At 40.6% G+C, this 27,407-nt stretch overlaps 1 protein-coding gene across 5 annotated transcripts in view; it reads right to left on the bottom strand.

The window, feature by feature from the left end:
* The window catches only part of LOC146550215 (TOX high mobility group box family member 2-like), an 82,297-nt gene extending 58,259 nt beyond the window's left edge, over positions 1–24,038 (bottom strand). For 2 of the 5 annotated variants that reach the window (XM_085261131.1, XM_085261132.1), the window contains exon 1: positions 23,372–24,038. In XM_085261131.1, the coding sequence (XP_085117257.1) occupies positions 23,372–23,476 (105 nt within the window). In that variant the 5' untranslated portion in view covers positions 23,477–24,038. The remainder of the gene's footprint in view (positions 1–23,371) is intronic. The other 3 variants (XM_085261133.1, XM_085261134.1, XM_085261136.1) reach the window with 3 other exon arrangements.
* Positions 24,039–27,407: the final 3,369 nt, after the last annotated feature.

Raw genomic sequence — 27,407 nt, 5'->3', positions numbered from 1 at the left:
CTACAGACACACTGTGATTAGCCGGGCCAACGGCACGCCACCGGGCCAGATTAAACACTCACCACGCCGCCAGGGAACACACACACACACACACACACAGACACACACATACACTCAGCACAGCACACATTAGAGCAAAGCATTACAGTTGCTCTCATAGACACCACACACAGACGTACTTAGATACACAGCTTCATCATCGTTGTTCCTATTAGTCTGCAACATGTACTTGCCCTCTAGAGCCAGGTGTGGATGCCACTGGAATTGAAAATTAATGTGAAATATAAACATAATACAAGCCACCTATGGCACAGGCAAGAACATGCTAGCATTTCATTAATCTCTGTGCTGCTATTGAATTCCTGTCTGCTGCTAATCTTGAACATCACTCAGAATTAAGGCCAACCCTTCTGGCACCAGCAGCTTTCAACATCTTCATTAAAGCGACATAATTCACTAATTACAGGTAATTACCCTTTAATGAACAGTCCAGATGAATGAGCAGATATGCAGAGGAGGAGCAGCCACGAGGAGATATCCTTTTTCATTCCTCTAGGCCAAGAGCGGACTCTGAATGACCGGGTCCTACGACTTCGATCAGAGACAGCGGCCTAGTGAGAACAGGCTCAGCTGACACATGTACACACTGCGACCACTCGTAGAAATGTAGACACACCTGCACTTGGCAACGTCTGCTGGTCAAAGGTTGCAGATGAACTGTGCGCAGATGACTCAATTTGAACACATTTTTTCCAGTTTTCGTGTCTGTCCCTCAGTCTGCCCGTATACCTATGGAAATTTACCCCTACGAGTAGTTTAGCTGTTGTTTATCTGAAGCAAATGTCATCTCCAATCTACTATTTAATGTAACACATTTTAAAGGACTGCTGTGCTTGCTAAGTTGATTTTATAAAATCATTGGTTCTTATCCCATGCCGTCAAATACTGCTGCTCTGTCAGATGCTGAACAGATAAACACAAGGTGTCCTTGGAGTGGAAATATTAGACACTGGGAGATAAGGGTCCTCTTTTAAAGAGTGATAAAAATCTGCACTAGGATGTTAGAGTCACCCAAAAGGCTCACTTTATTTTTACTCAGTGATTTGCTTTATTTTCCCACTTTGCATCTATTTCTAACTAAACACTAAAAACTACTCAGCTAGGTTTGGGCAGTTTAGGTTTAGGAGGACAGGGTTTTAGCTGAATTATCCCCTTGTGCAATTTCAACCCTCTGCATTGAAAGTGACTATGTAAATGTTATGCCAAGGGCTCGTTTACAAGCGTGGCCTGATCTCAGTACCAGCATAACCTGAGGAGTTCGTTGCTCCGAAGCCAAAGGACAACCTTGTGTGTATCTGTAAGTCGCCGGCACCGTATAATAGAGCAGAGTTCTGAATGGGCCGATTCAAGACAATGAAAGTGGCTGTTGGGTGACCTTATTAAAAACTCTTGTAAAATCGTACACTTTATAGTCACTTTACCCTTAAAGGATCTTTAAATTCACAAAGCAACGCTATTTTCTTCCAGTGTCAAGCTCTAGTACAGTGTGCAACTATGTTTGTGTCAATTGAATCACTGCAGACTAACCCTGTCATCGACCTGAGTGTGAAAAGCAGTGTTGAACCCAACATGAAATGTGGGTTTTCCCTGTGTCAATATTTAGCAGGACTATTACTGACACTGTTAAGAAGTATGTATGACATATTTGTATGTATGACATATTTGTAAGTATGACATATTTGAGGCTGTAATGTGTCTAAGTGGGCAGCTTTTCGAACAGTGAAGGTGTAGGAGGTGTAGACTGTAAAGTCAGAACAGAGCACTGCTCAATGTTCCTTTGTTGTTTAACTAGAGGAAACAAAATCTTTTTTTTCTTTCTGCCTCTCTCTCTGAAAAGGAACAAGAGAAAAATGAGATTGATCTAACAACTTGCCAACAGTTAAGTTTCTTATCTCGGGCTTGCAGAAGAAAGTCCCTACAAGAAGAATGTGCACCAATTTTCCTCTCTTTCTGATTCTTCTCCTCCCCCTCTTTTACCGTCTCTCGTGCCAAGTGGCCTATTTTTACCCCTCCATGTGGCATCTCAGGGTTTTCCTTGTCACCGCCACGTTTCCTGTCATCGTGTGTAGGTACAGTTGAACAGTGCAGTTACTGCAAAGGCCCTGACACTGACTGTTTCTCTGTCTTCTCAGATGTGGTCACAGATCTTTGTCTTCACATCCAATGCACTGCTGCCTTTTTTGTCTTTCACACCCTATAGTTTATTCATTTTGAAAAATCGCCTCTGTGCTGTGCTAGACTGTTCAGTTAAACCAGGAATATTGGTCTTTATCCTCAATTTGTTTGCCATACATTCATTTTTCTATCGTTTATCTGAGTTTGGGTCATGGAAGCAGCAGTTTAGGCAAAGATGTTCAGACCTACCTCGTCCTCCTCCATCATCTGTGGGGACACCGAGGCCAAATCAGCCGAGAGATATAATCTCTCCAGTGTGTCCAGGGTCTGCCCTAGGCCTACTCCCAGTAGGAAAGCCTTTAAAACCCCTCACCTAGGAGGCATCAAGCAGGCACCCTAGCCAGAAAAATGAACTACCTCAGCTGGCTACTTTTAGTGTGAAGGTGTAGTGTTTCTGCGTTGAGACCCACCCGAATGCCTCTAAGGGAGTGCCCAGCTATCCTTTGGAGGAACCTCATTTTTAACGCTTGTATCCGAAATCTCATTTTTTAGTCTGTACCCAGAGCTCGTGGACATAGGCGATGTTACGCCTGTAGATTGACTAGTAAATAAATAACTTTGCCTTCACACTCAGCTCTCTATTTACCACAACAGACCACCAATCCATTTGTCCACTCCTCTCACTCAAGACACTTAAACTCCCCCACTTGCAGAAGCAACTCCTCCCTCCCTGACCCGGATTGAGCACTCCCCTTTTCCAGCTAAAGATCGTGATCTCAGACGTGGAAGTACTAGAGAACCTAAATCCTTCGGTCTCAGGATTAGGATTAAAATATTTATATCACACAATGTATAGCCCACTTTGTTTACAATATAATCCAATCACTTGTGCTCAGACTATGAGGACCTTCTATCCTCATAGTCTAAAGCATGGGCCTATTTATCATATTGCCATATGCAACAACACAACACTGTGTTTCCTCTAGCAGAAATGTGCAGCATGTGATATACTGTACTGCGTGGCACAAAGGAATAATTGTGTTCTGGTCCTAGGAGAGTTGCAAGAGGAGAAATATCAACACAGGATGTATGGCTCCCAGCCTTATGAGACAATCCAGTTATGAGTGAGACCAGCTCATGGAGATTACAGCCATGTCCCAAAATACACAATATCCAGTGATTTGTAGACATTTACAGTGTACAAAGTGTCTAAACTGTTGGAAATTGCAGTCTCAAGAGTCGACCCATCAGTTATTTGGTTGATATGGTCTCATTCGAATAAGCAGTGGTCAACGGTCAGTGTTACTCTCACAAGGAGAAAAGTGCTACATCAACAACCTTTCAGGGTTGATCCATTGTTTTTGGAGGCAAGTGACTATGAGAAACTGGGTGTTTGTTTTTTAAATACTGTAGATTTTTAACTAATTGAAACCAGGTGAATGAAGCTGTTTTGTGTCTGCATTATGTTAAAGGAGATCACCAAAAAGTCAAACGTAAACTTTGTGACAGCTCAGATCACAGGAGCATCAGTTACAGCGAGACTGTTTTCTGTAGCTCTTATCCATATGGGCACGTGGTTTCAGTATGCTGTTAGACAAGCAGGCTGCAATGGTGACTTTGACACCAACAACAAATGCGCTTTGGGATAACATTTCGAAAGAATATAACTGATGCTGTGAATAACGTTTAAGTTGCAATGAATTTAGGTGAGCAGCTTTTTCGAACTGTGAACGTGCAGGGGGTGTTTGTTAATGTGATTTTCAGGATGTAAACTGCGCTGCCTGACCTTTATCACAGCAGTCTTTTTTTGGCTTTCTTCTGTATTTTCTTAAGTCAGCCCATATCATGTCATACTTTTTGAAGCATTTTGATACCACCCACCTGAATAACTTTTCTCTCTCCAAGGCAATTAAAGTTCAAACCATTCGAAATCAGATCCAGATGCACGTGAGCGACTAAATTTCCTCCACGAAACACAAATATACGTTATATACCGGTCAGACTCAAGATGGTAAACAATGAAATGCCAACAGACAGCCTGAAGTTAGCGGCCTTCTTTGTACTTCACGTCTCCTCTTGTGTGACACACACAGTGCCTCTTTTGTTCTGCCACTCACTGCTCGTGTTACAGTAGAGCTCTAATGCACACAGATCGATAGCATACTTTCCATTTCAACACGCTGAGCTGATGTTCGGACACACAGTTGGAATTGATCCTGTTCTGTCAACACGAAGTTTTAGGTCTGTATGTCTTCTTATGGAAAGTCTTTAAACGAAAAAAAAAGAAGCTACAATTCACAACTTCACATCTGCTTACAGCTTAATGTTGACATCTACATTAGGCATTCAAAAACGGCATTGCTGATGACATTTGGCAAGGTCGGTGGGGAAACAGAGCTGTGGAAACAACTCTACCCATCAACATCAAAACTGAACATGTGGCCCCCTCATATGAATAACATTTTAAAAAAAAAACCTTCTTTCCCACTCACAGAAATTTTATTATTGGAAGAAAAACACACTGAATCAAGTAAAACTTTTCCATAACAGCTGTGAATTGATATGACTATAAATACCCTAATAAAACCCTCAGTAAAGGCGTGTACACAAATCAGCCACAACGTTAAAACCATGTGCCTTTTTAGTGGTTTAGGTGATTTGCATCCAAACAGAAAAAAAAGTTGCTTTCAGAGGATCCCCCCTCACAGAGCAACTCTAACCCATATGGGCATGGTGGTTGGAGGTTGGATGCAACTCTTTTTTCTGGTGCATTCTGTGGAGGTTTGATCCATTGGAAGAGAGATCTGACACCTTGGCTGGGATTAAACCAAGTCTAAAGTCAGGATTAAACAGTGCTGTTAAAACCTGACTTTAGGTGGGTGGTACGGATCAAAAGTAGTATCCACATGAATGCCAGGGCGCAGTGTTTCACAAGAAAAAAAATGTATTCACTTCATCTGTTGGTGGTTTTAATGTTGTGGCTGACAAGTGCATATATATATATATATATATATTTTTTTTTTTAAACACACAAAAAACGCAACATTAACAACAAAAACCCTGGTTTCAGGTAACCTGTCTGAAAAAGAAAACAAAAACCAAACCAGCAAAGAAAAAGTCAATTTCCTTCCCCTACAAGACGTCCAACCCATGCTAGCAGGGTTTTTCTGTTGTTTTTTTAACCACAAGTGAAAGGTGCAAAAACACCAAGCATATTTCAAGTACGCTAAACTATTAACCTGTACTGGTAGTGTGCAAACTGCACACAGTCTGAAAATACTGTCTTCTGAAACCTTTACTGGCAAGAAGGTAGGCTTGCTACCTTCAGGCTTGCTGCTTACACTCCAACATGTACACCCTGACAGCCGGACTGCAAGCTTATCAATATTGAGATCACGGTTATTTGTTATTCACTGATTTCTACTGACAAAAGTGTTTTTATTGTGTCATGTAAACACTACGTTGCTTTTTAAATCCTTATGCAACAAAATCCGATGCATCTTGGAAGAAAAAAATTGCACCAAAACGTAACAAGAAATCAACAGGCAACCGCCTTCACCTTTACTTGTGCTAAATTAAGAAATAAATCTTTAAAGACAAATAAGGTGTTAGTCAGGCCTAAGTTAACCTGTTTATTCACCTTCATGTGTACCTGCATGATGGACGTGAGCAAAACTTCTAATAATAATGGATACTTTATTGATCCCCATGGGGAAATTACTTGTTTTTCTCTGCATTTGACCCATTCACTCAGTGAAGCAGTGGGCAGCCCACTAAGCAGGCGCCCGGGGAGCAGTGTGTAGGGACGGTACCTTGCTCAGGGGTACCTCAGGGTAGCCGTTAAGTGGATTCGAACCGCCGACCTTCCGATCATGGGGCGACCACTTTACCTACTGAGCTATCCCTAAAGCCACTTTAAGAAAATAACTGCATGAGTGGATAACATATCTTTCATCCATTCAGTTGACCATTTTCTCAAAGCCTTTGTTGCTCTCTGAGAATTTATTTCTGGCCACATGCGAATGGTTAGTGGTCATTTGGTATTTCTGAAATGGATCGATACCCTGACGTGCTGTACAGGCTTTTATGAACATCTCAGCTCACGTTTGATGATTCACCTTAGCAACCACCGCATTGTTTTTCTTGGCCTTGCACGCATTCATTATACAGTTTGTGGTGTAACTTCAGGTAGCTGAATGAGTTAGATGTGTTGCTTTGCAGTTCACACAAAGACCTATGGACTCTGCATGTCATTTGCTCTCGGTTGACATCACTTGCAACAAATCTAAAGTATTTCCAAACAGCAGCTGATGATCCACTTCAAGGGACAAGCTGTTGACCTTCTGCTGTGCCTAACGTTTGGATTTTGCTGTATAAATCAGTTTTTTTAATTAGTGTTACTCATCCAGACTAGTCAAGAAAACTTGCAGGGAAAGGTTATGATGCTCAGGCATCGATTTCCCTTTTCTTTGTGTTTTATTGTCAAATTTTCAATATTGCCCGATCATGTTCATTCAATTTTCTATCACACTCAAAATTGTACATGAGATAAACAATCTATTAATTTGAATAACTGCACAATCAACACATACCATATTACTGTACAGAAACAGAGGTGTTTATCCTAAGGTTTTGGGATAAATTAGTATGTTTCCTGTCTTTACATGTTATGTTACAAATAATTATTTGGGGGAAAACACCTTCCTGGAATCAAAACTTAAATGTCAAAGCATGCCACGTACATTAACAAGTCGCCACAGGCTGTACAGCATGTCATTGCACCTTTAGACTATTAAAATCTGTCTTTGAAGATCTCAGGTGGCTAATCTACACTGCTGTTTATTAAAAAAAAATAGCATCAGGAAACAAAAGAATGCGTGTCACTTCTTGGCTATAAATCATATAGTGGTCTTTTAAAATGATGCATTGTAGGAGGAAACACTTTAAATTTTTGAAGGTCTCTGCCCACACAACACAGTAGGTGCTTCTAAGACAAAGATAAAATGTTTTCGGTGATAACAATAAAGCAGCTTTTCTTGGTTCGATGAACCAAACCAGCAGTTTCTGAAAGGCAGAGATGGAGACAGAAACAGAGAAACAGAGAGCACTAATATCATTACCTTCTCTTCCTGGCATGAGAGAATATTCAACCAAAAAAAAAAAGAAAAAGGAAGGAACAAAAATCAATCGCACATCCCACCATTTCATTTTCCATGTAATTAAATCATTTAAATGTTATAAACAACATGTAAACTCCATCAATGACTTTGAGCCATTTGCATTTTTAATCAGGCCAGATTAATTCTAATAAGCGTGCTGGGCTAAGGCGATGACAGAGCAGGCCTATTGTGTGTCTGTCACACTCATTTAATTCTGTCATTATGTCCCATATCCTATTATGATAATTGGCTTTTTATTCTCAATCAACAACCAGCCAAGGCTATTAAGCAATAATCTCTGACTAGACCACATTTAACCTTAACCATGTTAGAAGTTTGCTACCTTAAAAACACGCGGCTGATAAAAGCGAAACACAAAAACAGTGCAACGCCTTAGGTTATTCAACCTGGCTAGTTGCTGTAAATGAAAAATGACTGTCAAGAAGCTGGATGTTGACACTTGGCATATGGTGTAAAGCAAACACATTAGGCAGAGGAAATAGGTATCACCATCTTCCCCCTAGAAAGTAACTAAGCAGAGAAGACGAATGTGTCTGATGTGTTCAGCCATTTCCTTTGCTGTCTCTCTGGGGAGTCACTTGAAAACCAAATCTCTTAAAAAAAACCTGCAGTTTAATTGAACAACACCACTGCAAACAAACAGGGGGAGACTTTAGCCATGGAGAGAACCAGAACGCCAAATATCCCAGATCTAAACCCTGAAACGAGCTCCAGAAAAATAAGCAACGGCAAAATATATGTCTTAACGATTCACCGCAGACAGACTGATAGCAGCTGTAAGGCAGAGCAGTGGGATTTCTTTTACTCTTGAACTTCATTCATTATTCATTTAGTTCTGAGTGCTTCCTTAGTCCCCTTGAAAGGAGAACCAAATAAAAATTAAGTGTAATTTCTGGCACTTGTTGCTGGTAGAAGAAAAGCTCTCAAATTTTCTCAACTGTCTGTGAATTCATTTTGCCCTCATGACCAAATGCCGGATACGGTACTATAGCTGTTCTATAACATGTCTAGCACCACGGTCTCCTGAAACTACATGTTCTATACAATAGCATTGCCTTGCAGAGCAAAGAACACCAAAGGCCACAAATAATGTGGGGCATTCATGCAAATATGTAGGGCAGAAAGTGCCAGTCACTTATAGTTACTACTCAGGACTTGAAGCAACCCACTTGTGGTCAGGTACATTTTCAGCCTAGTCACAATACTTCCTTGGTTAAGTTATGCTGCATTTCTTTGAAACAGTCAAACAGGAAATGTGCTTTTCAGCTGTCATTGACAGTTATCTGGCGGCCACAATATAATTGTAGAGTAATTAACTGCAATCTACCATTCTGGGAAATGGCGAACATGTAAACCATGGATATGATTTCCAGTCATCAAGGTTAACTCTTGCTTAAGATGGAAATTCATCTAAACCTGCTTAAATGATGAAAGTCTATTCATAATGTTTTTTTAAAGCTTGAAATTTCGGAAAGACATATGCATTTGTCATATTTTAGAACTCAGGTGTAATATTGACACATACAGACATAAATATTAATGCTACAACATAATTTCTAATTATTTTTTATTATGTTATTACCCTTTTGCATGACTATTTTTAGGTATGCTACCTCTCAGTTATTTCCTGTGTTCTTGTAATGTTATGTATACCTGAGGTTGACTAACAAGCTTGGCTGAGCTTTAAAAAAAAGTCAATTTATCATACTTACCCATATAGTATTGAACACTTTTATTTATCTATGATATTGTCATTGGTTTTGTCAGGGGGCCAGCGTAACAATGGAAAAAGCTGCCGTCCAATCAGCGACTAAAACATTCACAGCAAACAATGCCAGGAAAGTGGTGGTGGTGGGGGGCTGGAAGGGCTTTGGTTCAACAGAAGCTGTGATGCAATTGACGGTTGGAACTTTAATGTTCACAGTGGCTTCTCTTTTCTTAACAAAATGCTTGTGCAGTCATCTCACTCATGTTCTTAATTCTAAAATTAGCCCTGGAGTACAGCAAGCTGTTGGTGCTGATTTAGTTAGACAGGTACAGCGAGAATGTATTAATTTTTTTCACAGGGGAGAAAAGTGCTTTTTGAGGTTTCAGTATGCCCCACTTTGCCTATATCCCTGCATTAGCGTCTTTTTGAGAAGCCACTTGACACCAGAAGAGATTTTTGAGAGATTTTCTCTAGTCCTGAAAGACAGATGCAAAAAAAAACTAAAAAAGCATGGCTCTTTTCAACAGTCCAATAACATGTGCTCTGCTTTATTAAACAATGAAAGTCACACTTTCCCAACTCTCACTCGTTACTACTGTGACCTATAACGAGCCTAAACTCTCTGCACAGCCGTTTCACACTCCCACAAGCAAATTCGCTTTTACCGCCCTAATGACTTAATAGACCATTCCATTTCACAGCCAGACCTCATGAAAGTGCCGTATGGGCTCATCATTTACATTTTACTCACTATTTATCTGTAAAGAAGACTTCATAAGTTGACTTTTGAGTAAACATAAGGTGAGTGTTACTATGGGGACGCGGCGTGTTCCTCTGTGCTCCGTGGGACTGTGGTCTGTTCCATTGTGGCAAGAGACAACAGCTGTCTTTACCTTTGGCAGGCAAACAGACTCATTAAGGGCAGCCATGTTTGTTTTTGTGCCCGATACCTAGCCCTAAGCAAACACTGCCATATCTCCACTCCACAGCCCTTGCAGTCTCAACATTTCCTTCCCTATTGTGAAGGGAGGCCCTGGCATGTTGAGCTTGCTCTATGTTTTTCTTTTTTTTTCTTCCCCCCCCCCCCCCCCCCCTACAAGCTTTAGCCAAGCTGCCAATTGCTCTCAAAGAATGCATGCTTAATTGAGAAATTTAGTCGAGGTTCGAGATGATGAAATGCAGAAATGTAAGTAGTACACTGCAGAGATGCTATGAATGTTGTGTATGCGTTATATACATAATGTATGTCATTATACTGCCTGATATCATATCTTCTGGTATGTCACAAGAAAGCTTTCTTTGTTTGTTGTGCCGTAGACGTGATAAAGGCGTCATTATTTGGTCTGCTCACAGCTAACAGTAAAATCTGCAGTGAAAGGTTTCATTCGCATATTTTCTCCCCTCTCAGCAATGTCTGCGGCTTGAGTGACAAGGCAGGTTGAATTCATAACGCTTTGACAAAAATTCCATTTAAGAGGGAAAATGGCATTGAATGTCATTCCATTACTGCAGATGGCAAACATGGGAACACTTTAACCCAGAAGGCATTCACATTAACTTATACAAAACAGCAGAGAGACTCTTTTTTGGGGCGCTCTCTCCTAATATATGTACAGTACTGGCGTATTTCCAGCCAGAGCATTTCAAGAGTAGTCCTCCAAAATGTACTCACTTATTTGATTTCATCCCTTTTCACCATTTGTCAAAGCCCAAAGTCACAATGCATTGTGAAATGACTTCTTAATGTGGAGTAATGAGGCTGTCATGGCAAAGCAGTCTCTGCTTGTTTGAGTTTGACTCATGTCGTAGATTCAATTAAATCAGCTGAAGTCAAGCTGGCCCCAGGCCAGATCGGTAATGCTTGACCTCATTCAAACAATGCTCAGACATATTGAAACAATAAGAGGAAGGGCCTTGAGTCAGTTGCAAAAGCAAACCCCACTAAAAAGCGATAAGGTAGAAAAATTACTGTGAAGTCACCAAAGTGTTTGAAAATAAAATAATCATGTAGGCATGCATCCTCGGGCCAGATCTGATGTATATTTCTGGATGTTGTTGGTGACAGACTTTTCACTTGTGTAAAATCTGACAGGACATGACGGCTGTTTTTGTATTTGGAGGCATGTTCTGTCATCAGAATCATGGATATAATGGATAAACGTCCATATGAAACATATTTAAAATAGAACAAACATAGAATTGTGGTAAATGCAATCTTAAGTTGTAAATAAAAGATAGAATATCTTTATCACCAAGTGTTCTGGTACTTCCTCCACCTGTAACTGAAAAGAAGATCGCTTTAGAGATAAACCCACCTAACAGGTTTTAAACACAGCTGGCCCATTTCTTCTTTTGGAGGTTTACTCGTCCTCAGAAGGCTAAACTGATTTATTTGGATGTTGAAATGCCTGGAATCTAAATCATGACACAAACACTCCCAAGGCTATGTAAACAACCTTTCCAGTTCCAATGCACACCCATGCTTTCTGAGCAATAACTTGAATGCCAAGGCAAGAAAGCATTTCTCACTTTTAAAGGGGTCTCCACTGTTACAGCTACTAAGAAGGGCGCTCCTCAACTTGTGCGGCTATCTTAGCCTCTGCTGTGAAAGCACACTCAATAATGTCACATTTAGCATTCCTCACATGCAAACGTAAAAGCACAGAACTGACAGTGATATCCTGAGGGCTATGTAGAATAAACAACAAAATGAGACAACAAAATCAAAAGGAAACATCTTGCTTTTCTCACTCTTGTTCCTCTATTTACTAGAGCAATAGCAGTTACAGTAAACAGAGCGCACAGTCACACACACACACACGCGCGCGCACACATTAACTGCGTCTCGTTAAGCGTCATTCCCTCTGGCCTTTATTCCATTAGAAATTAAAACTCGGGACAATTAGTGGCAGATTGGTCTCAGCTCAGTACGCCATAGTCGCACTCTCAAGGCTTCAAGATGACTTAATTACCGGTGTGTCTGAAAACTGTGAGATGGCAACACACAGTGAATACCTGGAGCAACTGTCAGCCACAACAAGGTTGAATATGTGAAGAATGAACTTCTGCTATACACCTGAGAGAAAAAAGAAAGGACAATCATCCAGAGACAGAAGAGATGATTGTGAGCTTAACGGAATAAAGACACTTTTTTGTTTTGCTACAATTTGAGACTTACTTTAGTTTAGCATGATGTGAGTTAAGCACTGAAAAATTACAAACTACATAGAAAATGCACAACCCCGATAGTCTTTGATTATTTCTTGGGATGCCTCATAAGGGAGGGAAAAGGTCAAATGTCGGTGAGTTTATATTTCTCAAGGCACTCATTTCCTTATATAGGACATTTGGTATTTCACTCTTGAGTATTAGTTTGTCCTTTCCTCTGGATGGAAAGCTTTACTCACTGACGGGAATTACCATTTGTGCACATATTCCTTATACACTGAATATCAGCTGGTCACTCTTTAAGGTAGCAGTGCAGGTGTGTTTCCATGCAGACACTTCAGTAGTGCAGGCAAACCTAAATTAAATACGTGTGTGTCCATACTGTATGTTTCTGTGGATGTGAATATAGAAAGTGAGGTAATTTTTCCAAAGCCATGAAGGAACATCAACAATAAACTGGGATTTTTTTTTATGTGCTTCATCACTCTCCTTATGACAAGGACACAAAGCACATTTTTCTGTAATTGAACCAACCCTAGTTTATGTAACGACTGACCGTTCTGCCCTTCAAGCTATAGTGAGACTGAAAGAGCGATTTGATCGCTACATGTACTTGCTCTTGTCATGTGACACCATGTCCCATTATATTGTGATGTTGTCTCAGGAGGAGAGGAAATGAAATGCCTTGAAGCTATGTGGGAAACGTGCGTGTGTGTGTCCACGAGCATGCACATGGTGGGGCTTCAGAAGAAAAAGTGAGCAAGTACGAGTCTATCTGACCCCGTGCATGTATCTGCGTGTGGTCCTGGTATCAACTTGGCCTTACGTGTCTTAATTTTGGAACTTATCCATTCCTAATCATTGCCCATATTGGCAGTCTTTGTGAACAGTTTCATCCAAAATGTATCAAATGATTCTGTGAGACTGGCATCACGATCCCACACTTTAGGCATCAAACACCATGTTAGCCTTTAAATAAATAATACTGACAAACAGAAGAATAATCTGATGCTTTGAGGCTCGTGGGAGGATACTAAAAATATTAAAGAATTATCACTAGCACGGGGTATATTGACGTTAAAACTCCAGCAAGACTGAGAACCAATACAATCTCTAACTTCGCCCATAGCACAGGTTAGAAAATTACAACGATTTAAAATGGATGTTTGTATAGTCAGGGAATATCTAAATGATCCTGTAACTGAGTCTAAAGTCAAGGTCAAAGTTCTTTCAGACACAAACGTGCTTTGGTTTGACCCCTGGCTTCATAAGTCTAGATTCAATGTATCTCATGTTTACTTAATTTCACAGTTAAATAGCATTTCGTCTTCATTCACCTCTTTTCACTCACTTTGTGTTTATAAATCACTTTGCATTTAATCATTAGTTATCGTAAATCTCTTTCTCTCTTCCAGACTTTGTCTTTTGTCCTGTCTCCTTCCCCTCGAATGCCGGAGGTTTCTTCCTGTTAAAAGGGAGGTTTTCATTCCCAGTGTCACCAAATGCTTGCTCAAAGGGGGTCATCTAATTGGTACGGTTTTATCGTGCTTTGGCACAATATAAATTGAATTGAATAACGTGTCCGTTAACGTGTCTTGACACACTGGACTGCAGGGAGATTGCAGTCCTGTTGTAAAGTGTTGGTTTCTCAGTTTCTCCGATTTGCATTTACGCGTTCTTTCGCTTTGTTTTCACTAGATTTTTTTTTCTTTTGCTTTCACTCGCGGGTAGGGTTTAGGCATTAAAAGTACTTGTTTGGGCTTTGCAAAGAGACTGTGGTTTCAGTTAAAATATGCAACGTTAACCCTGGTGTTTGAAAATTTAAGCTTAAGCCTAAACAGTGTCTTGAATGTGATGCCAAGGGTCCTGAAAAGCTGGAAGTAACCCGGTGCATCAGAACACTAACACCTTGTGTATATCTGTGAGATGCAGAAAGCTGTGACAAAACAGCAGTATTTGACACCCCAGCGTCTGTGTGTGTGTGAATGGACTGGCCTGACCTGGATAAATGATTATTAGTGAGCCCTCCTATTGTGGCTGTGCATATTAATAACTCGAGTGCAACACATGTGGGTAACCACACATTACTAAAGTACTGTGACTTATTTGGGGGTGATTATACTGTCATTTCTACTCACAGCGAAAAGATTTGACGAGTTTTTAGCACACTTTCTTTAGTCACTCATTGAGCGCATACTGTAGGATGAGGTTTTGTCTGAGATACAGAGGCGATAAATGCATTTAGTTTCTATACAGTGGGTTTTATTTTGTTACTTTCATGTATTCTTAAATGTAATGGGGATTTTGAGCTCAAACCACAAGGCGTGAAAAAAAAAATTGCAGGGGAAACACTGTATGAATTCATCTCAGAGTTTATAGTTTAAAGCTGCAGTTCTTCCTGTCTTTACCCCTGTACGGTTTCTTGAGTGTACGGTGGGGGCAGTAGATGCTTTTGATCTATACCAATAACAGAATCCGCGACTTTCTACCTGAAATATGTACAGCGTTTAATGACGGCTCTGTCAAGCTCTGTGTAAGACCAGCAATTATTTAACTGTGCGCATATCAAAACACTGTTTCAGTTCTACAAATGGCAATAGATCTAGATAGTGGGGGGAAAACACTTCTAAGTTTTTAACAATGAGAAAACTGGGGACAACACGTGAAAAGAAATTTGTGGGATTTTTTTCCAACAAGCCACCGTGTCCGTTGAAAATTTCCTTGGTGTGCGTCTCTGTGTTCAAGGGATGTTGCATGAATGAGCATTCTGCATTTAGGATTCAAAAGAAAACAGCAGCTCCTGTCTGCATGAAAACCAGGGCTACGGTGCTCTGTATCAAGTGCCATTGTTTTGGTAATAGTAAACCTGGGGCACTTGCCAGGAGGCATTAGTCATTCATCTAACAAGTTCCACAAAGCAAACCACAAAGTGCTCTACTGTTGACTTCCTCCTATTGAATTCTAGGCACATAAGCACATTTTCAAGTCTCTTACAGCAAGGTAACTTTCGGATGACTAGCTACCTGAAATATGGCTGCTATGTTTGCTTATTTGTGCATTTCCTTGACAAGACGGCAGCTCTTATGGAAGCATGTAGGATTTTAGGAGCGTGAGGGAGAGAATGAAGAGAGAGAAGCAGCGAGGTGCCGGGTGAAAGGCGGATAGGAGGGGATTAGGGCGGAGTGCAATTATTCAGCAGGCCAGGCATACGACATGATCTCTAATTACCCACAAAGCAATGTGTAACCCAAGCCACAGATTAGGCTGCATTATCAGGCTTAATAAAACATGACCATCTCTCAGTTTCACTTGCTTTTCCTGCCCCGCTGCCACAAACACTTGTTTCTCGTTGTGACACTCGCTTTGCAAAGTTCGTAACCACACTGCACTTGTTGCTTTTTAAGTGCAGCAACAAATATATTAAAGTGCAAAAGCCCAACCAAGGCACGTGATATCTCAGGGTTTAAAAAAAGAAATCAATTAGAGCTAAAAGGTCCTTGACCCAAAGAAAAACACTTATTTATTGTGTTAGATGCAAGACACTAAAATACAATACTCACAAAATTACAAAACAAAATAATGAGGAAAGGCATTTCATTAAGAAAAGCATAGGGCAAAGAGGTTTTTATTAACATTTAGGTTGACCCACAATTTAAATCATCAAATTCCCCATCATTAGTGTAAAATTATTACACCATCCCTTGTAGGCCTTTAAACTTGGTTTTCAATACGTGAACTGGCTTTTTCGTTTTAACTTTAAAGGAAGTAGCTTTATGAGTTAAAAAAAATTATATACTCTTAGGCATCAAACTACCCAAGAATATATAAAGTGGTTAAAATTAGCACACCCTCTGAGCCAACAACACTTAAATCCCTTTCCCAGCTGCCATAGACGGAGAGGCGGGGTTCACCCTGTATGGGTCACCAGTCTATCACACGGCTAGCACACTCACATTTACACCAGCATGCATGTCTCTGGACTGCGGGAGGAAGCCGAAATACCTGGAGAGAACTCGTGCACATACAGAGAGCATATGCAAACTTGAAACAGAAAGACCACAGCAGGACAGTGTATTTAAACCCAGCACCTTCATGCTGTGAGGCCACAGTGCTTACCACTGCACCACTGTGCTGACCCTGCTTGTATTTCACTAGTAATGATCTGATAATAAGATAAGATAACATTGACTGGCTAGCATTCAGTGCAAAATGAGCTTAAGTTTATGTAGTTTAAGTACAAGGTACACTACCCCTGCTACTTTTGGGCAAAATGTTGAATTCTTTACTTGCATGTGAAAAACCCTGACTACATGTTCCACCAGCAATGTACATAAAAGCATGCAGGCATATGCATACACATATTCTTGCTTGGTTCACGTGGGTTGTGCCAGTAAGTGCTGCTTTAGGCTATGGTTTTTCACTACTGTCTACTGTGTTATTAACAATTCTATAAAAAGATCCGCTCAAGTTTCCCTTTCCTGTGTGTTAACAAGTTTGCTGAGCTGCTATGAGGTTGCTGAAGCCTAGCGAACATGCAGACAGTCCCCAATAGCAGCAACACCACTGACCATATGTCATAATTTCCAAAATCCTACTTTTCTATCCTCTGTTTGTTTTTCTTAGCGACATCACTCATCAGCATGGCTCACGGCCAGCATGAGACTAAATAGGTCGACAACACAAAGACAGGGCCTCTTTCTTTAGCCTTCCCTCCCTTTTCACAATCCACAAGCTTCCTCTGATCTGCCTACCCTCTTATTTCTTAAACGTCTATCTCTAGCCATTTCTTTTTCCATCACTCTATAGAAACTTTTCCCTTTTTCTCTATTTTAGGAAAATCCCATCCCATTACCTAAACGAAAAGCGCTGAAAAAAAAGCCACTAAAAAACTATTACCTCTGTACTTTCTGTTGTGCTTCGTTTTCTGTCCATTGTAAACGATCGTGGAGCTCATCATTAGCTCTTGAAGAGGAAGAATGAGCCACAGTTTGATTACCTCGGTGGCTCTATGGTCTGCTTACTGAATTGGACGCAGACGATTACAGCCTTGCACAGGCAATTATATCTGCCTGCTAAATATGTCACACATAATAAACACATGCTTCTGACAGACAAGGGACAAGAAGAAGTAGTCACAGTCGGGGGAAAAGAGGAAAGAAAGTAAAGACATGATCACATGGGTTTATCAACCCGGTCTTGCTCAAGTGGAAACCTCTAACAGTCCAAATGACTGCATGCCAGTGAAGTCATGAAAGACAACAGTCGCTCAAATTATGCAAGCCAAAGATCTGCTAGTGAATGGCAACCCTGGAAGAACAAACATTCTTACAGATTATTTTTCCTCCCATGAGTGAGATAAATCCACGCAGATGAGCCCCGCATTGAGGTCGAAATATCTCAAAATTCAAGCTTTACTTTAGAGACTTTCTGATCATTTCAGTCTGCATGTACAATAATCTGAGGTAATCTGAGTTTGGACACTCTCCCTTCAGACCACAATAAGATCATGGTACTGACGCCAGGCTGGTAATATTTGTAAAGAATACTGAGTCAAAACAAGGGAGGGAAAGAGCCTTAAACCCCTGGCAAGGCACTTATATCATGGCCTATGGTGTTTGCACAGGACATACCTCAGGAAGCTGAGACAGCTGAGAGTGTTTGTCCGGCTTTCAGCCTCCTCCATGCATACATAGGCAGAGCACATACATGCAGCACATACAGCACAGTACATACATAAATCACATAATGGACATTTTGTTTATATGACCGTACATATTAACAGTAAATGTATCCAAGACTGTAGATCTGTACATTAGATACACACAGTAAATATGTAGAGTATTTACATATGCACTTACATGCAATGATTAAGTAAATACACACGCGCTTTAAATTGTGGTTAATCAAGCTATTAATTCATTATTTCAGCCAATTACGTCTTGGCGAGAACACGGGGAACAACAAAGATTTAACTGTCTTGCCCCAAAACACAAAGATATAAAGACAGGAGGAGCGGGAAATTGAACTGCCAACCCTGTGATTAGTGAGAGACCCACGCCACAGTCAGCCAAAGTCAAAAAGCAACATTTACACAACGTCACATTTACAGTGATGTAAAAGAAGGAAGACAAGTCCTTTTTCACACAACCAGAGAACAGAGGGATTGTTTTCTGGATGCATGACTTAACTGATTAAATACGTAAGTCTTTAATCATTTCAAGGCACATTTTTGCACTCCTTTACATTTTTTTCAGTGTAGCTTTTCCAGCTGAAACAGCTGCAAGTTTATTAAATATAAACCCACAATGAACTCTGTCACCAATACAGATAGACAAATAGAGCACTCCCCCACCCTACGCATCTTCTAAATGTGTTTTCAGCCATTAACAAACATAATCAACATTTAACTAAACACCCAGGGGCCTACTCTGCAGCAGGTGCTGGCTCTGTTTCTTTTTCTTTCTCCTTCTTCTGCCATAAGAATAAGAATGCCATCGCATTGCCCCATGGGAAGGCCCGGGCAGACAAATGTAAGCACACTGCAGCGGGGCGGCTGGTCTTAATTATTGTAACAGACGCTGAGGGGGATGCACTGGTGCCCACCAACGAGAAAGTAGCTTAGTGCTGCCATTGCCAATAATTAGCACAGGGAACCCCCACACCCCCACCCTCACCACTCACACAATCATACTGTGACACTCATAACCTAGATCAAACACAACGACTACATTTTAAGGGCCAAACCAAGAAACATGCGGCATTTTAAAGCCGTGTATCATCGTGTGTCTCATTTCCTTAATCTGTCAAAATCCATCCAAAACACAGCTGGCAAAAAAAGCAGAAAACAACCAATGCAGGCATCTTGCGTTTATTTGGGAAGAAGACTTGTCCAGCAAAGTCGCTTATGAAACAAAAAGATCATATGGCAAGAAATATCTGTGCCATACTCTGGGTCCTGTGACTCAGCCACTGTCAGAGCCAATTCCAGTTTTAGTGAAATGATTTCAGATGGTTGGAATCCCTATTAAAACCTCCTCTGTGTGTCGGGGCAGGGAGAATATGATTTAGTAGCTGTTTTTGCTCTGCCCCTGTTCGCTGTGTGTCACCGGCCCTTACTGTGGTATGCATGGCCTTCCTCTGCACAGGGCTATGAAAGCAATTGTGATTGTGATTCTGTAGTCAGCAAAACGCTTGAATGGCCCCGAGTTAGCATGCACGGGCACACACACACACACACACTCACAGTGTCCCCACACTGGGCCACTGATTACTTCAACCCATTTGACTCACGCTCATCCTTTGATTCTCCCTTTCTGCCTCTCTGTCACATACCACAGAGTTTATTACAACAGTGAAAACACTGCTCAACATGAGCAGGCACTACAGCCAGCATTACAGGCACTGGCTAATTTGTCAGCCATCTTTAAGTACTTAAGTTATTAAAAATAGCCCCTAGTAGATTGAGGCAAAATGAACCGTAAATTCATGAACAGTGTTTATTCAAGAGCTTGTTTCAGTTGAGAATGATCAGTTGATGGAAGCTCGCTGACTATGTTAATGCAAAGTAATCAAACCTTTGCACAGCACAGACAAGGTAGTCCTATAATAAAAAATAAAACTGAGATAAGGCATTCAAATGGAGCGCATCATTCCCCAGCTTATCTGAGGCAGGGGAGACCACCAACTAACAAAGCCTGCTCTTCAGTTCTGCTCTATCTAACCAGATATCAGTTGTTGGGAGGATATATGAGCTGGGTGGGGCCTGAGTGTATAAACACAGGCCTTACTATCTCTGCACTCTATTGCTATATTGTAGGCAGCACCTCACTCCAGCTACAGCAGCGGCAGCAGAAGCAGCAGCAGTCAGCAATGTTTGATTAAGGTATTCAAATAAAGGAGCAGACACTGTGTTCCCATTTCACAGAGCAAACCAAAAGTGCTGGACAAACGAATAGCCGCAGTACAATTACAGTTGGACATGTTGTATACGACAAGATGTATCTGTTTACTTTCGGTGCTTACTACACTGCAAATTTGTGCACAGCATATATGAGTAATGTCTGTGCCTTGCAGTCTGTCAGGAAGCTGACAGCATTAAAAACACGGTACAGTTTCATATCACCATCAGAGCACAAAGCTTTTGTAATGGTATTATTTTGTGTGATTTCTCCCTGGCTGTGGGAGTTCACCCCAGTAATAACACAGACTCTCACAGTGAAATAAAGGGAGTATTGAAAGTACTGAGCTAGATATCTTCAAGGTTATTTATAGACCTTTGTGAATCACCTCAATCTGCACTTAAAGTACCTTCTCGGTGCATTTTTTTTTGCTTTTATACCCTCTGTTTTTTTCCACTGAACAATGGATCAGTAAACACAGCCTTACCACAAACTGATTTGGTTAGCAGATGATTCATGTTTTTTAATGGATAACTAAAGATAACTGCTCCAAAACCTTGGAAAACTTTTCCTACCTGCAAAATGCGGACAACACTGCCAATTTAACAGAAGTGATTTATGCACTGTCATATTGGAAGATGTTACAGAAAGACTAAGAAACACCTGACCTAGAACATGCACTGAAACATGAATGAAACCAACGACGGCTCCAAATGAGCAACATCACAAAGGTCGAAAGCATGACAGGAGCACGTGTGCCCTGGAAGTCACAGAAAGTTGCTAATTACTCAAACTCAGCTCGTGTCCGCACACAGTATCCAAATTGAGTCAGCAGCAACAGCAGCACACAAAAAAAGAGGTTTGCAAATAAACAGCTAAAATACAAACACATGCTCATTTTATCCAATTAAACTCGTGCGTGACTCAGATTAACACCATTAATTTCACAGCGATAAAAGGAGAAATGTTTTCTCAGACTGTAAATTGCTTTAAAAAAAAAAAAAGGGAAAAAAAGCAGCCATAGAAAAATAATGCTAAATCGCATCTGGTGTTTCTTTTTATTCAAATTATTTTGAATCTTTTCCAATAATAATAATCCCAACTGAATATATTTGAGCTAAACTGAAAGCCAACAAATCCACCAACAAATTCAACTACAAACCAAAATACCCGCGTGAATATGCAAAGTAAGCCCTTCAAAACAATTGACCTCAATGCTATGATTAGCCTTTTTTTTGGCTCTGTGCGTAGCTTAAGAAAGAGACACGGGATGGGATTTGAAACTGGCCAACCAATTTTGTCAGAGATGGTTAGCAGCAGGCGATGTGATCTGTAGATAAAGTACCTACACAACAAATCTGATGTCTGTTTTATGCCGCAGTCGCTTTGACAAGTGCTTGAGGAAAGGAACTTGACCTTGTGCACTGTGTCAACAGGACACCAAATGATCCCTGCTGGGGCCTGCCTCATTTGCATTGCTAGTGAAGGTAGTTAGTGTTACACATGTGATGATAACAAATTATTCCTCCCCTGGTGGAAAGAAACCCAAGTAAAGGCAGTGAGGGGGATTTCAATAATTCAAATGAACACTTGTATTTTCGAGGGCCACCACACTTTATGTCTAAGTGACAATAGTTGGTTTCTCCTCTGCGAAAGCTCTTTATATCGTTTAATATCAACTGGCTTTGTTTCCGAGATTCATGCAGTGCCTGGATATCAGCATATTCTTAGGATTATCCGCATGGTGGATGATCTCAATTCATTTGACCTACAAAAAAAGATAGCCTGTGCAGAGGAGACAGTTATATGGGCCCATTTTTGTGTCACAGGTGTATCGATAAAAGCTTTATATGGACCTTATTTGTGATCAAATGGGAGGCGCTTATAAAAACCAAGTCCAGTTCACTTTATCTGTCTTTGACACTTGGGCGTTGTGTGATCAAACCTTAACAAAGATTACTGTTGTGCTGTTTTTTGTTTATTTTTTGTATCTATGTATCTACACTTGATTACTGGAATGTCCCTGTCAGTTACAAAGATTTTCCATTGCCCACACAGTGAAAGTAAAACATCCCCAACTGTCTTTTGCATGATTTCCCTCATTGTCATACCTGAAAGCCGTGTTTTATTTGAGAAAGCCAAAGAGCTCCAAAGCACCGTTGCCTTATAAGAAGTATACAGCAGCAGGTCAGCATCCTGAGCCTGGTGATTTGTAATATTCCAAGCACGGTGAGTGAAAACAACAAACTCTTATTCAGTGATTGCAGATGGCTGAGATGCTGTTAACACTAGCGGAAGCTGTAAATTAGGCAGTTTAAAAATTGTTTTGCTAGTACTTCCACGGGCCATACGTTCACTTTGCGGTACTTATTAGTACGTCACCTGTAATCTCTTCTTCCTTTGTGGTGTTTTTATCTCTCATGGCAGCTTTTCAGTTGAATACATTTGGAGTTCTAGTGTTTTTCCAGCTTCTGGATTTGTTTGTTTTTTTGTTTAGTCTTTTTTTGTTGTTGTTTTTACACTGCTAAGTCTTTCTTTCATGGGCTGATTTATTTCTCTGCTTCGTAGTTTTGGAAAATGTCAAACAGCAAAATATTCATAATGTTGTTTTAAATGCCACCTGCTCCCTCACTCGGGTCAGTGCAGTTCACAAGGCTAAAGGCGCGGGTGTCAAAACTGAAGGAGAGAAGAGGGATACTTGTACAAGCCAGACTGTGGTTTCTCGTTGCAAAGTAATTAACGGTACATTACTGGCACGGATCCATTTAATCGCTGAACTCCCAGCGGAAAAACCATGTAAGCCATAAGAAATCATTGAGAGGGAAGATAATGTTGGATTCAGAGAGCAGAGCGGGGCAGTATGGATTCTATACAGTCCCTGGTATTCCACATCGGGTGGGACACTTAATGTTAGCTTTGCGCAAAATTCAACTGCAGTTTCACCGAGAAAACAACACAATAAACATGCTTGCAAAAGAAAAAAGAAAAGTTGTGCCGCACATTAAAAAAAAAACACGAAAACAGAAAAGATTACAAGTTTAACTCTAAAGTAAGTAATATAAATTGTGACAGTCTTGCTCCGCACTAGATTAAAACCAGTGCACCCTGACCCAGGTGCGTTCGGAGCAAGTGGGCGCCTCTGTATAAAACGCCTCCAAAACACGCATTTTTATTGCGTGAACGTGCAGACAGACAGGTGAGACATCGTTTCAGTGCACGAGACTACACAAATAGTTATTTACCTTGTTCGTGTGATAATAGTCCAACGAGCTCAGGCAACTTGGATCAGTCGGTAGGGAGCATGAACCCACATTTGCCGGGGGCGCAGGATAAAATCTCACGTCCATCTCAGACTGTGCGAGACTGAAGGCATGAAATCACTTTCAGCGTCTTTGACGTACTATTGTCCTGGCAAACACAGCGCCAAAGCGGGAGAGACGAAAAGAAGTGAGGGAGTTTTACTCGGCGCACTCTTCCCTCCTATCCGTTCGCGGCCGAACTTCGGCACCAACTCTAAGTGATGCGCAGTCCTCCTCAGAGCCCCGCACCGGGATGCGAAACACTCACTCACTCACTCAGTCACTCACTCAAAAGCGAGAGTACAAATTCACAGATAACACACGTGCTGGCAAAACAATGCAAACATCCAACTTAGATCCTGTCTTACTGGGTATTTCTAAAAGCTGAACAGCAGCCCGCAAACCTGCAGCCTGTCCTGTCCCGCCGCTCTCAGGACTCCATACAGGCTTTGTTATGGAGGTGCATATTCTTGCATTGGTTCCAGTACAGAAGTGGTTGGACTTCCCTCTGCCATGCGACCTCTGCCGATAATAAACGGGAAAGAGGAACGGAGGGAGAAGGGGGAGGGGAGATTGGTGGCTGCCTTGGCAACCGCTCTCCTTTCTGCAACTGCGCGCTTCTGATTAGCTGGAAATGTAGTAGTGTGCACGAACGTGCATTATAAAGCGCACTCTGCTTCCATCAGAGCTTCATAAAGGCTTCCATTCGGGTTATTGTGTCAAGGCGGAAGGGAGGAGATTGCACAGTCTTTCTGTAGTTCGATCATGTTTTTTGTGTATTTTCATTTTTCATCTGCTTTAGACATTGTAAAGCTCCTTGAGCTTTACAATATATATATCACTCCATTATAGCCTCCATTATAGCCTATATAAAGACCCATCACCCTCCAAAGCAGTACGAATGTACATGTATGCCCATCTTCTGATTTACTGTATTCGTTTTTTATTAAAGTTTTATACAGTTTTCGGTGTTGAAACAGGGATTAAAATGTTTATCTATGTAGGGTCTATATAGTGTTTTGCAAAAATATACCCAGAAACATTAAAAAGTAGACAACAATGCAATACAAAGATGCTGCCTTGTAGGTGTATAAGATATGGAGTGCTGAGAGTGGAATAAGTACAAGGAGGTTTAATCTTGTATTGCCACACAGTTGCAAATGTGTATGGAGACTAGCTAGGCTTGTGAGAGCTGTATCTGACAGCTCACTGAATGTGATGGATAGCACACCCTTGCCCTGTGATGTGCATGCACATTTGATGTTGAAATGGCCTATCCATGGGACCATTGTCTTTCAATCATGTCAAGGCAAAGTACAGAACAGAGCACATTTTCTGCTGCCTGGCGTTATTACTATGCCACAGTTTACAGCACAATCCATACACCGTGCCTGCACAGAAATGTTCTTCAGTCCTCTTGCTTTGCTGTTCACTTTAAAGATACCTAATTTGATCCTTTTTGGGATGCATCTGCATTAAAACAGTGATAATCTGGACTCTTTATCAGTCTTTATAGTGCTGCAGACAGGCTTTCATTAGGTGAACCTGCATGTGAATAAGGGCGCATGTAACACAGAGGAAGGGTGTAATTGTTTTCACACAAACCGTGACAGCAGCATCTGCCCACTGCTGCAGTTCTTATGTTCCCAACCTTCTGAAATTCAAAAAGCCGGTCATTATTCCAGCAGGTCTATTATGCTGCAGTGCAACCTCTTTATTTAACAGTGAGGGCCCTACACTGGTAGGCACGTCCTGCCACGGCCCGGCACACAAAGGGTTAACCACATGGCTCTGTGCCATGGCTTCATGGGAATGGAATGTGGAGTGCTGTGTGTGCAGGGCTCCTTTCCCAGCATCCCTCACTGCCCAGGCGCATGCTAATGATCAGTATTATTGAAGCACAATTGATGGGCTAGCAACCAAACAAGAGAAACTAATTACTACTAAGGCTTTATTGTCCTTTAATTACCGAAGCTCTATGGCAATTAGTGCTGCACAAAGACACAGCCCTACTTTAATCTCAAATAAAATGTGATGCAGATGAAAAAATTTGGAAGATGAAAGGTAGATAAGATAATTTGGCTTTCGGTTCATTCTGCAGAAATGATGCCTGATTTGGGTAAAGCGTGGAACAACAAAAGAACTGCTGAGGACCGTGCTAATTTAAACTGAAAATCATCTCAAAACAGATTCAGCGTGTGATATTTCAGTGACCTTGGACAGCTAAATAGCCAAAAAATGTGGATGCTGAAAACCTGTTTCCAAGTTACTGTAGAAAATATTCAGGCAAGCCTCCAACACTTGAAGTCATTAAAATATGACTTACAAAGTTGCCGTTATGAAAAAGAACAGTGTCTTTGCAAAGTCACTCTTTAGCTGTGTTACACCTTTCTGAGCTACTTCTTTACTGAAAGAACTGTTCAGACCCAGCTTGGGCAGGGGAAAGTGAACCTGTGTAATATTTATAGTGGCTAGGACTCAATATGTAGCTATGCTCAATATCAGTTTATTCTCAAGGAGACTGTGACAAGATTTCAACTTGGGACAAGATAACTTCAAATTTGAAATTGTTCTCTTTGTTTTCACTTTGAGCAGTTGCTGAATACCCTCCCTCCCCCCTTCTGCATCAGACTTTTCACAGTTTCGAAAGTATCATATCCATTTTAAACATCTAAGCGGGTTCATGCATTGTTAAAGGAGTTTCAAAATTAGTGTAAAACATACAGTAAAGTGAAGCTACACGTGTCAGTGATAGCCTCTACTAATTAAAACTAGAATTCATAAACAAAGTCACAGAGTCGAACAATATGCAATTTATCTGGAATTTGGCAATCTAGCTTCTCTGTCAACAATCATGCATACACAGCTGCTGATGAATTTCAGTTACAAAACTCTTAGCACACTGCAGAGTGCAACAAAACGTGGCAAAGAGGACAATAGTTGCGATATGCACTAACAAGAAAATAATATATAAAGGAGCAGGCAGTATAGTAGTTAGGTAGTAAGTCAGAGGTAAAGCTGGAATAAAAGGCACAAAAAGTTATGGTAATGGTTATACAGTGTGTGTTTTTTCACCTCTTCAGCCTCATTGTGTTAGCAAACCAAGTAATCTATCTGTTGTTACTTATTACATTCTGATTCTTAACCAGCTTTTTAGTATTATTGAATTATCTCATTTTTTATCCTTATTAGTTTATTTTTTACATTGACTTGCTTATAACTGCTACATAAAGCGACACACAAAAGAAGGAAATTGCACAATGTTTTTGTCACACAGAAAGCCGTGTGGGGGTAAATGTAGGTGATCTAAAAGAAGTGTGTTTAAAAATTTTTTTCCAGTGATTATTTTGCATTGAATCTAAAACAAATTTACATGATATAAACTCACACGTTTCTTAGCAGGTAGCCCCTCACCTTATTTTAAATAAAGCAGCACATTAGCACTTTGCCCGTGTGACTACATGTATTTTTCAGGGGAATTTAAATTATTATAATTCTTTTATGTAATAAGATTAGAAATAAACATTCATTTGCATGCAGCTGAATGAATTATACCACATGAGAGCATGACTTCTAATTTCTTATTTTTTTTCTTTTTCTTTTAAAAAAGTTAATTTGAGGTTGTTGGATTTTTTTTTTAAAATCATTTAGATATAAGGAAACTGAAATAACAAGGAATGACCTACATGCCATTTTGTGTAGGAAAGATTGTTCTGGTTTTGGTTTCATATGAACTTGTGTATATATGACAAACCCAGAGTAGTGCATGCTTTACTTGTACTAGTTAGTTCTGTTCATGAAAACTACGTACCTAATGGTAGATTTGTTAAGATATGTATCCATGTTATTGACACAAACAATATTAAAAAAAAACTTCCCCTACATTAACCAGGAAGGATTATTCTGTCATTTATGAGCATTAAATAAACCTTACAGTATATACAGCTTCTTCCAAAGAACACATTACCTACTCCCATAC

The sequence above is a fragment of the Mchenga conophoros genome, linkage group LG20, assembly GCF_057382185.1.
Source record: "Mchenga conophoros isolate Kocher_MC1m ecotype Shallow Benthic linkage group LG20, M_conophoros_male_GT1.1, whole genome shotgun sequence".
Taxonomy (NCBI): domain Eukaryota; kingdom Metazoa; phylum Chordata; class Actinopteri; order Cichliformes; family Cichlidae; genus Mchenga; species Mchenga conophoros.
The sequence above is the reverse complement of the archived record's forward strand: the minus strand, read 5'-3'. Positions and strand labels throughout refer to the sequence as shown.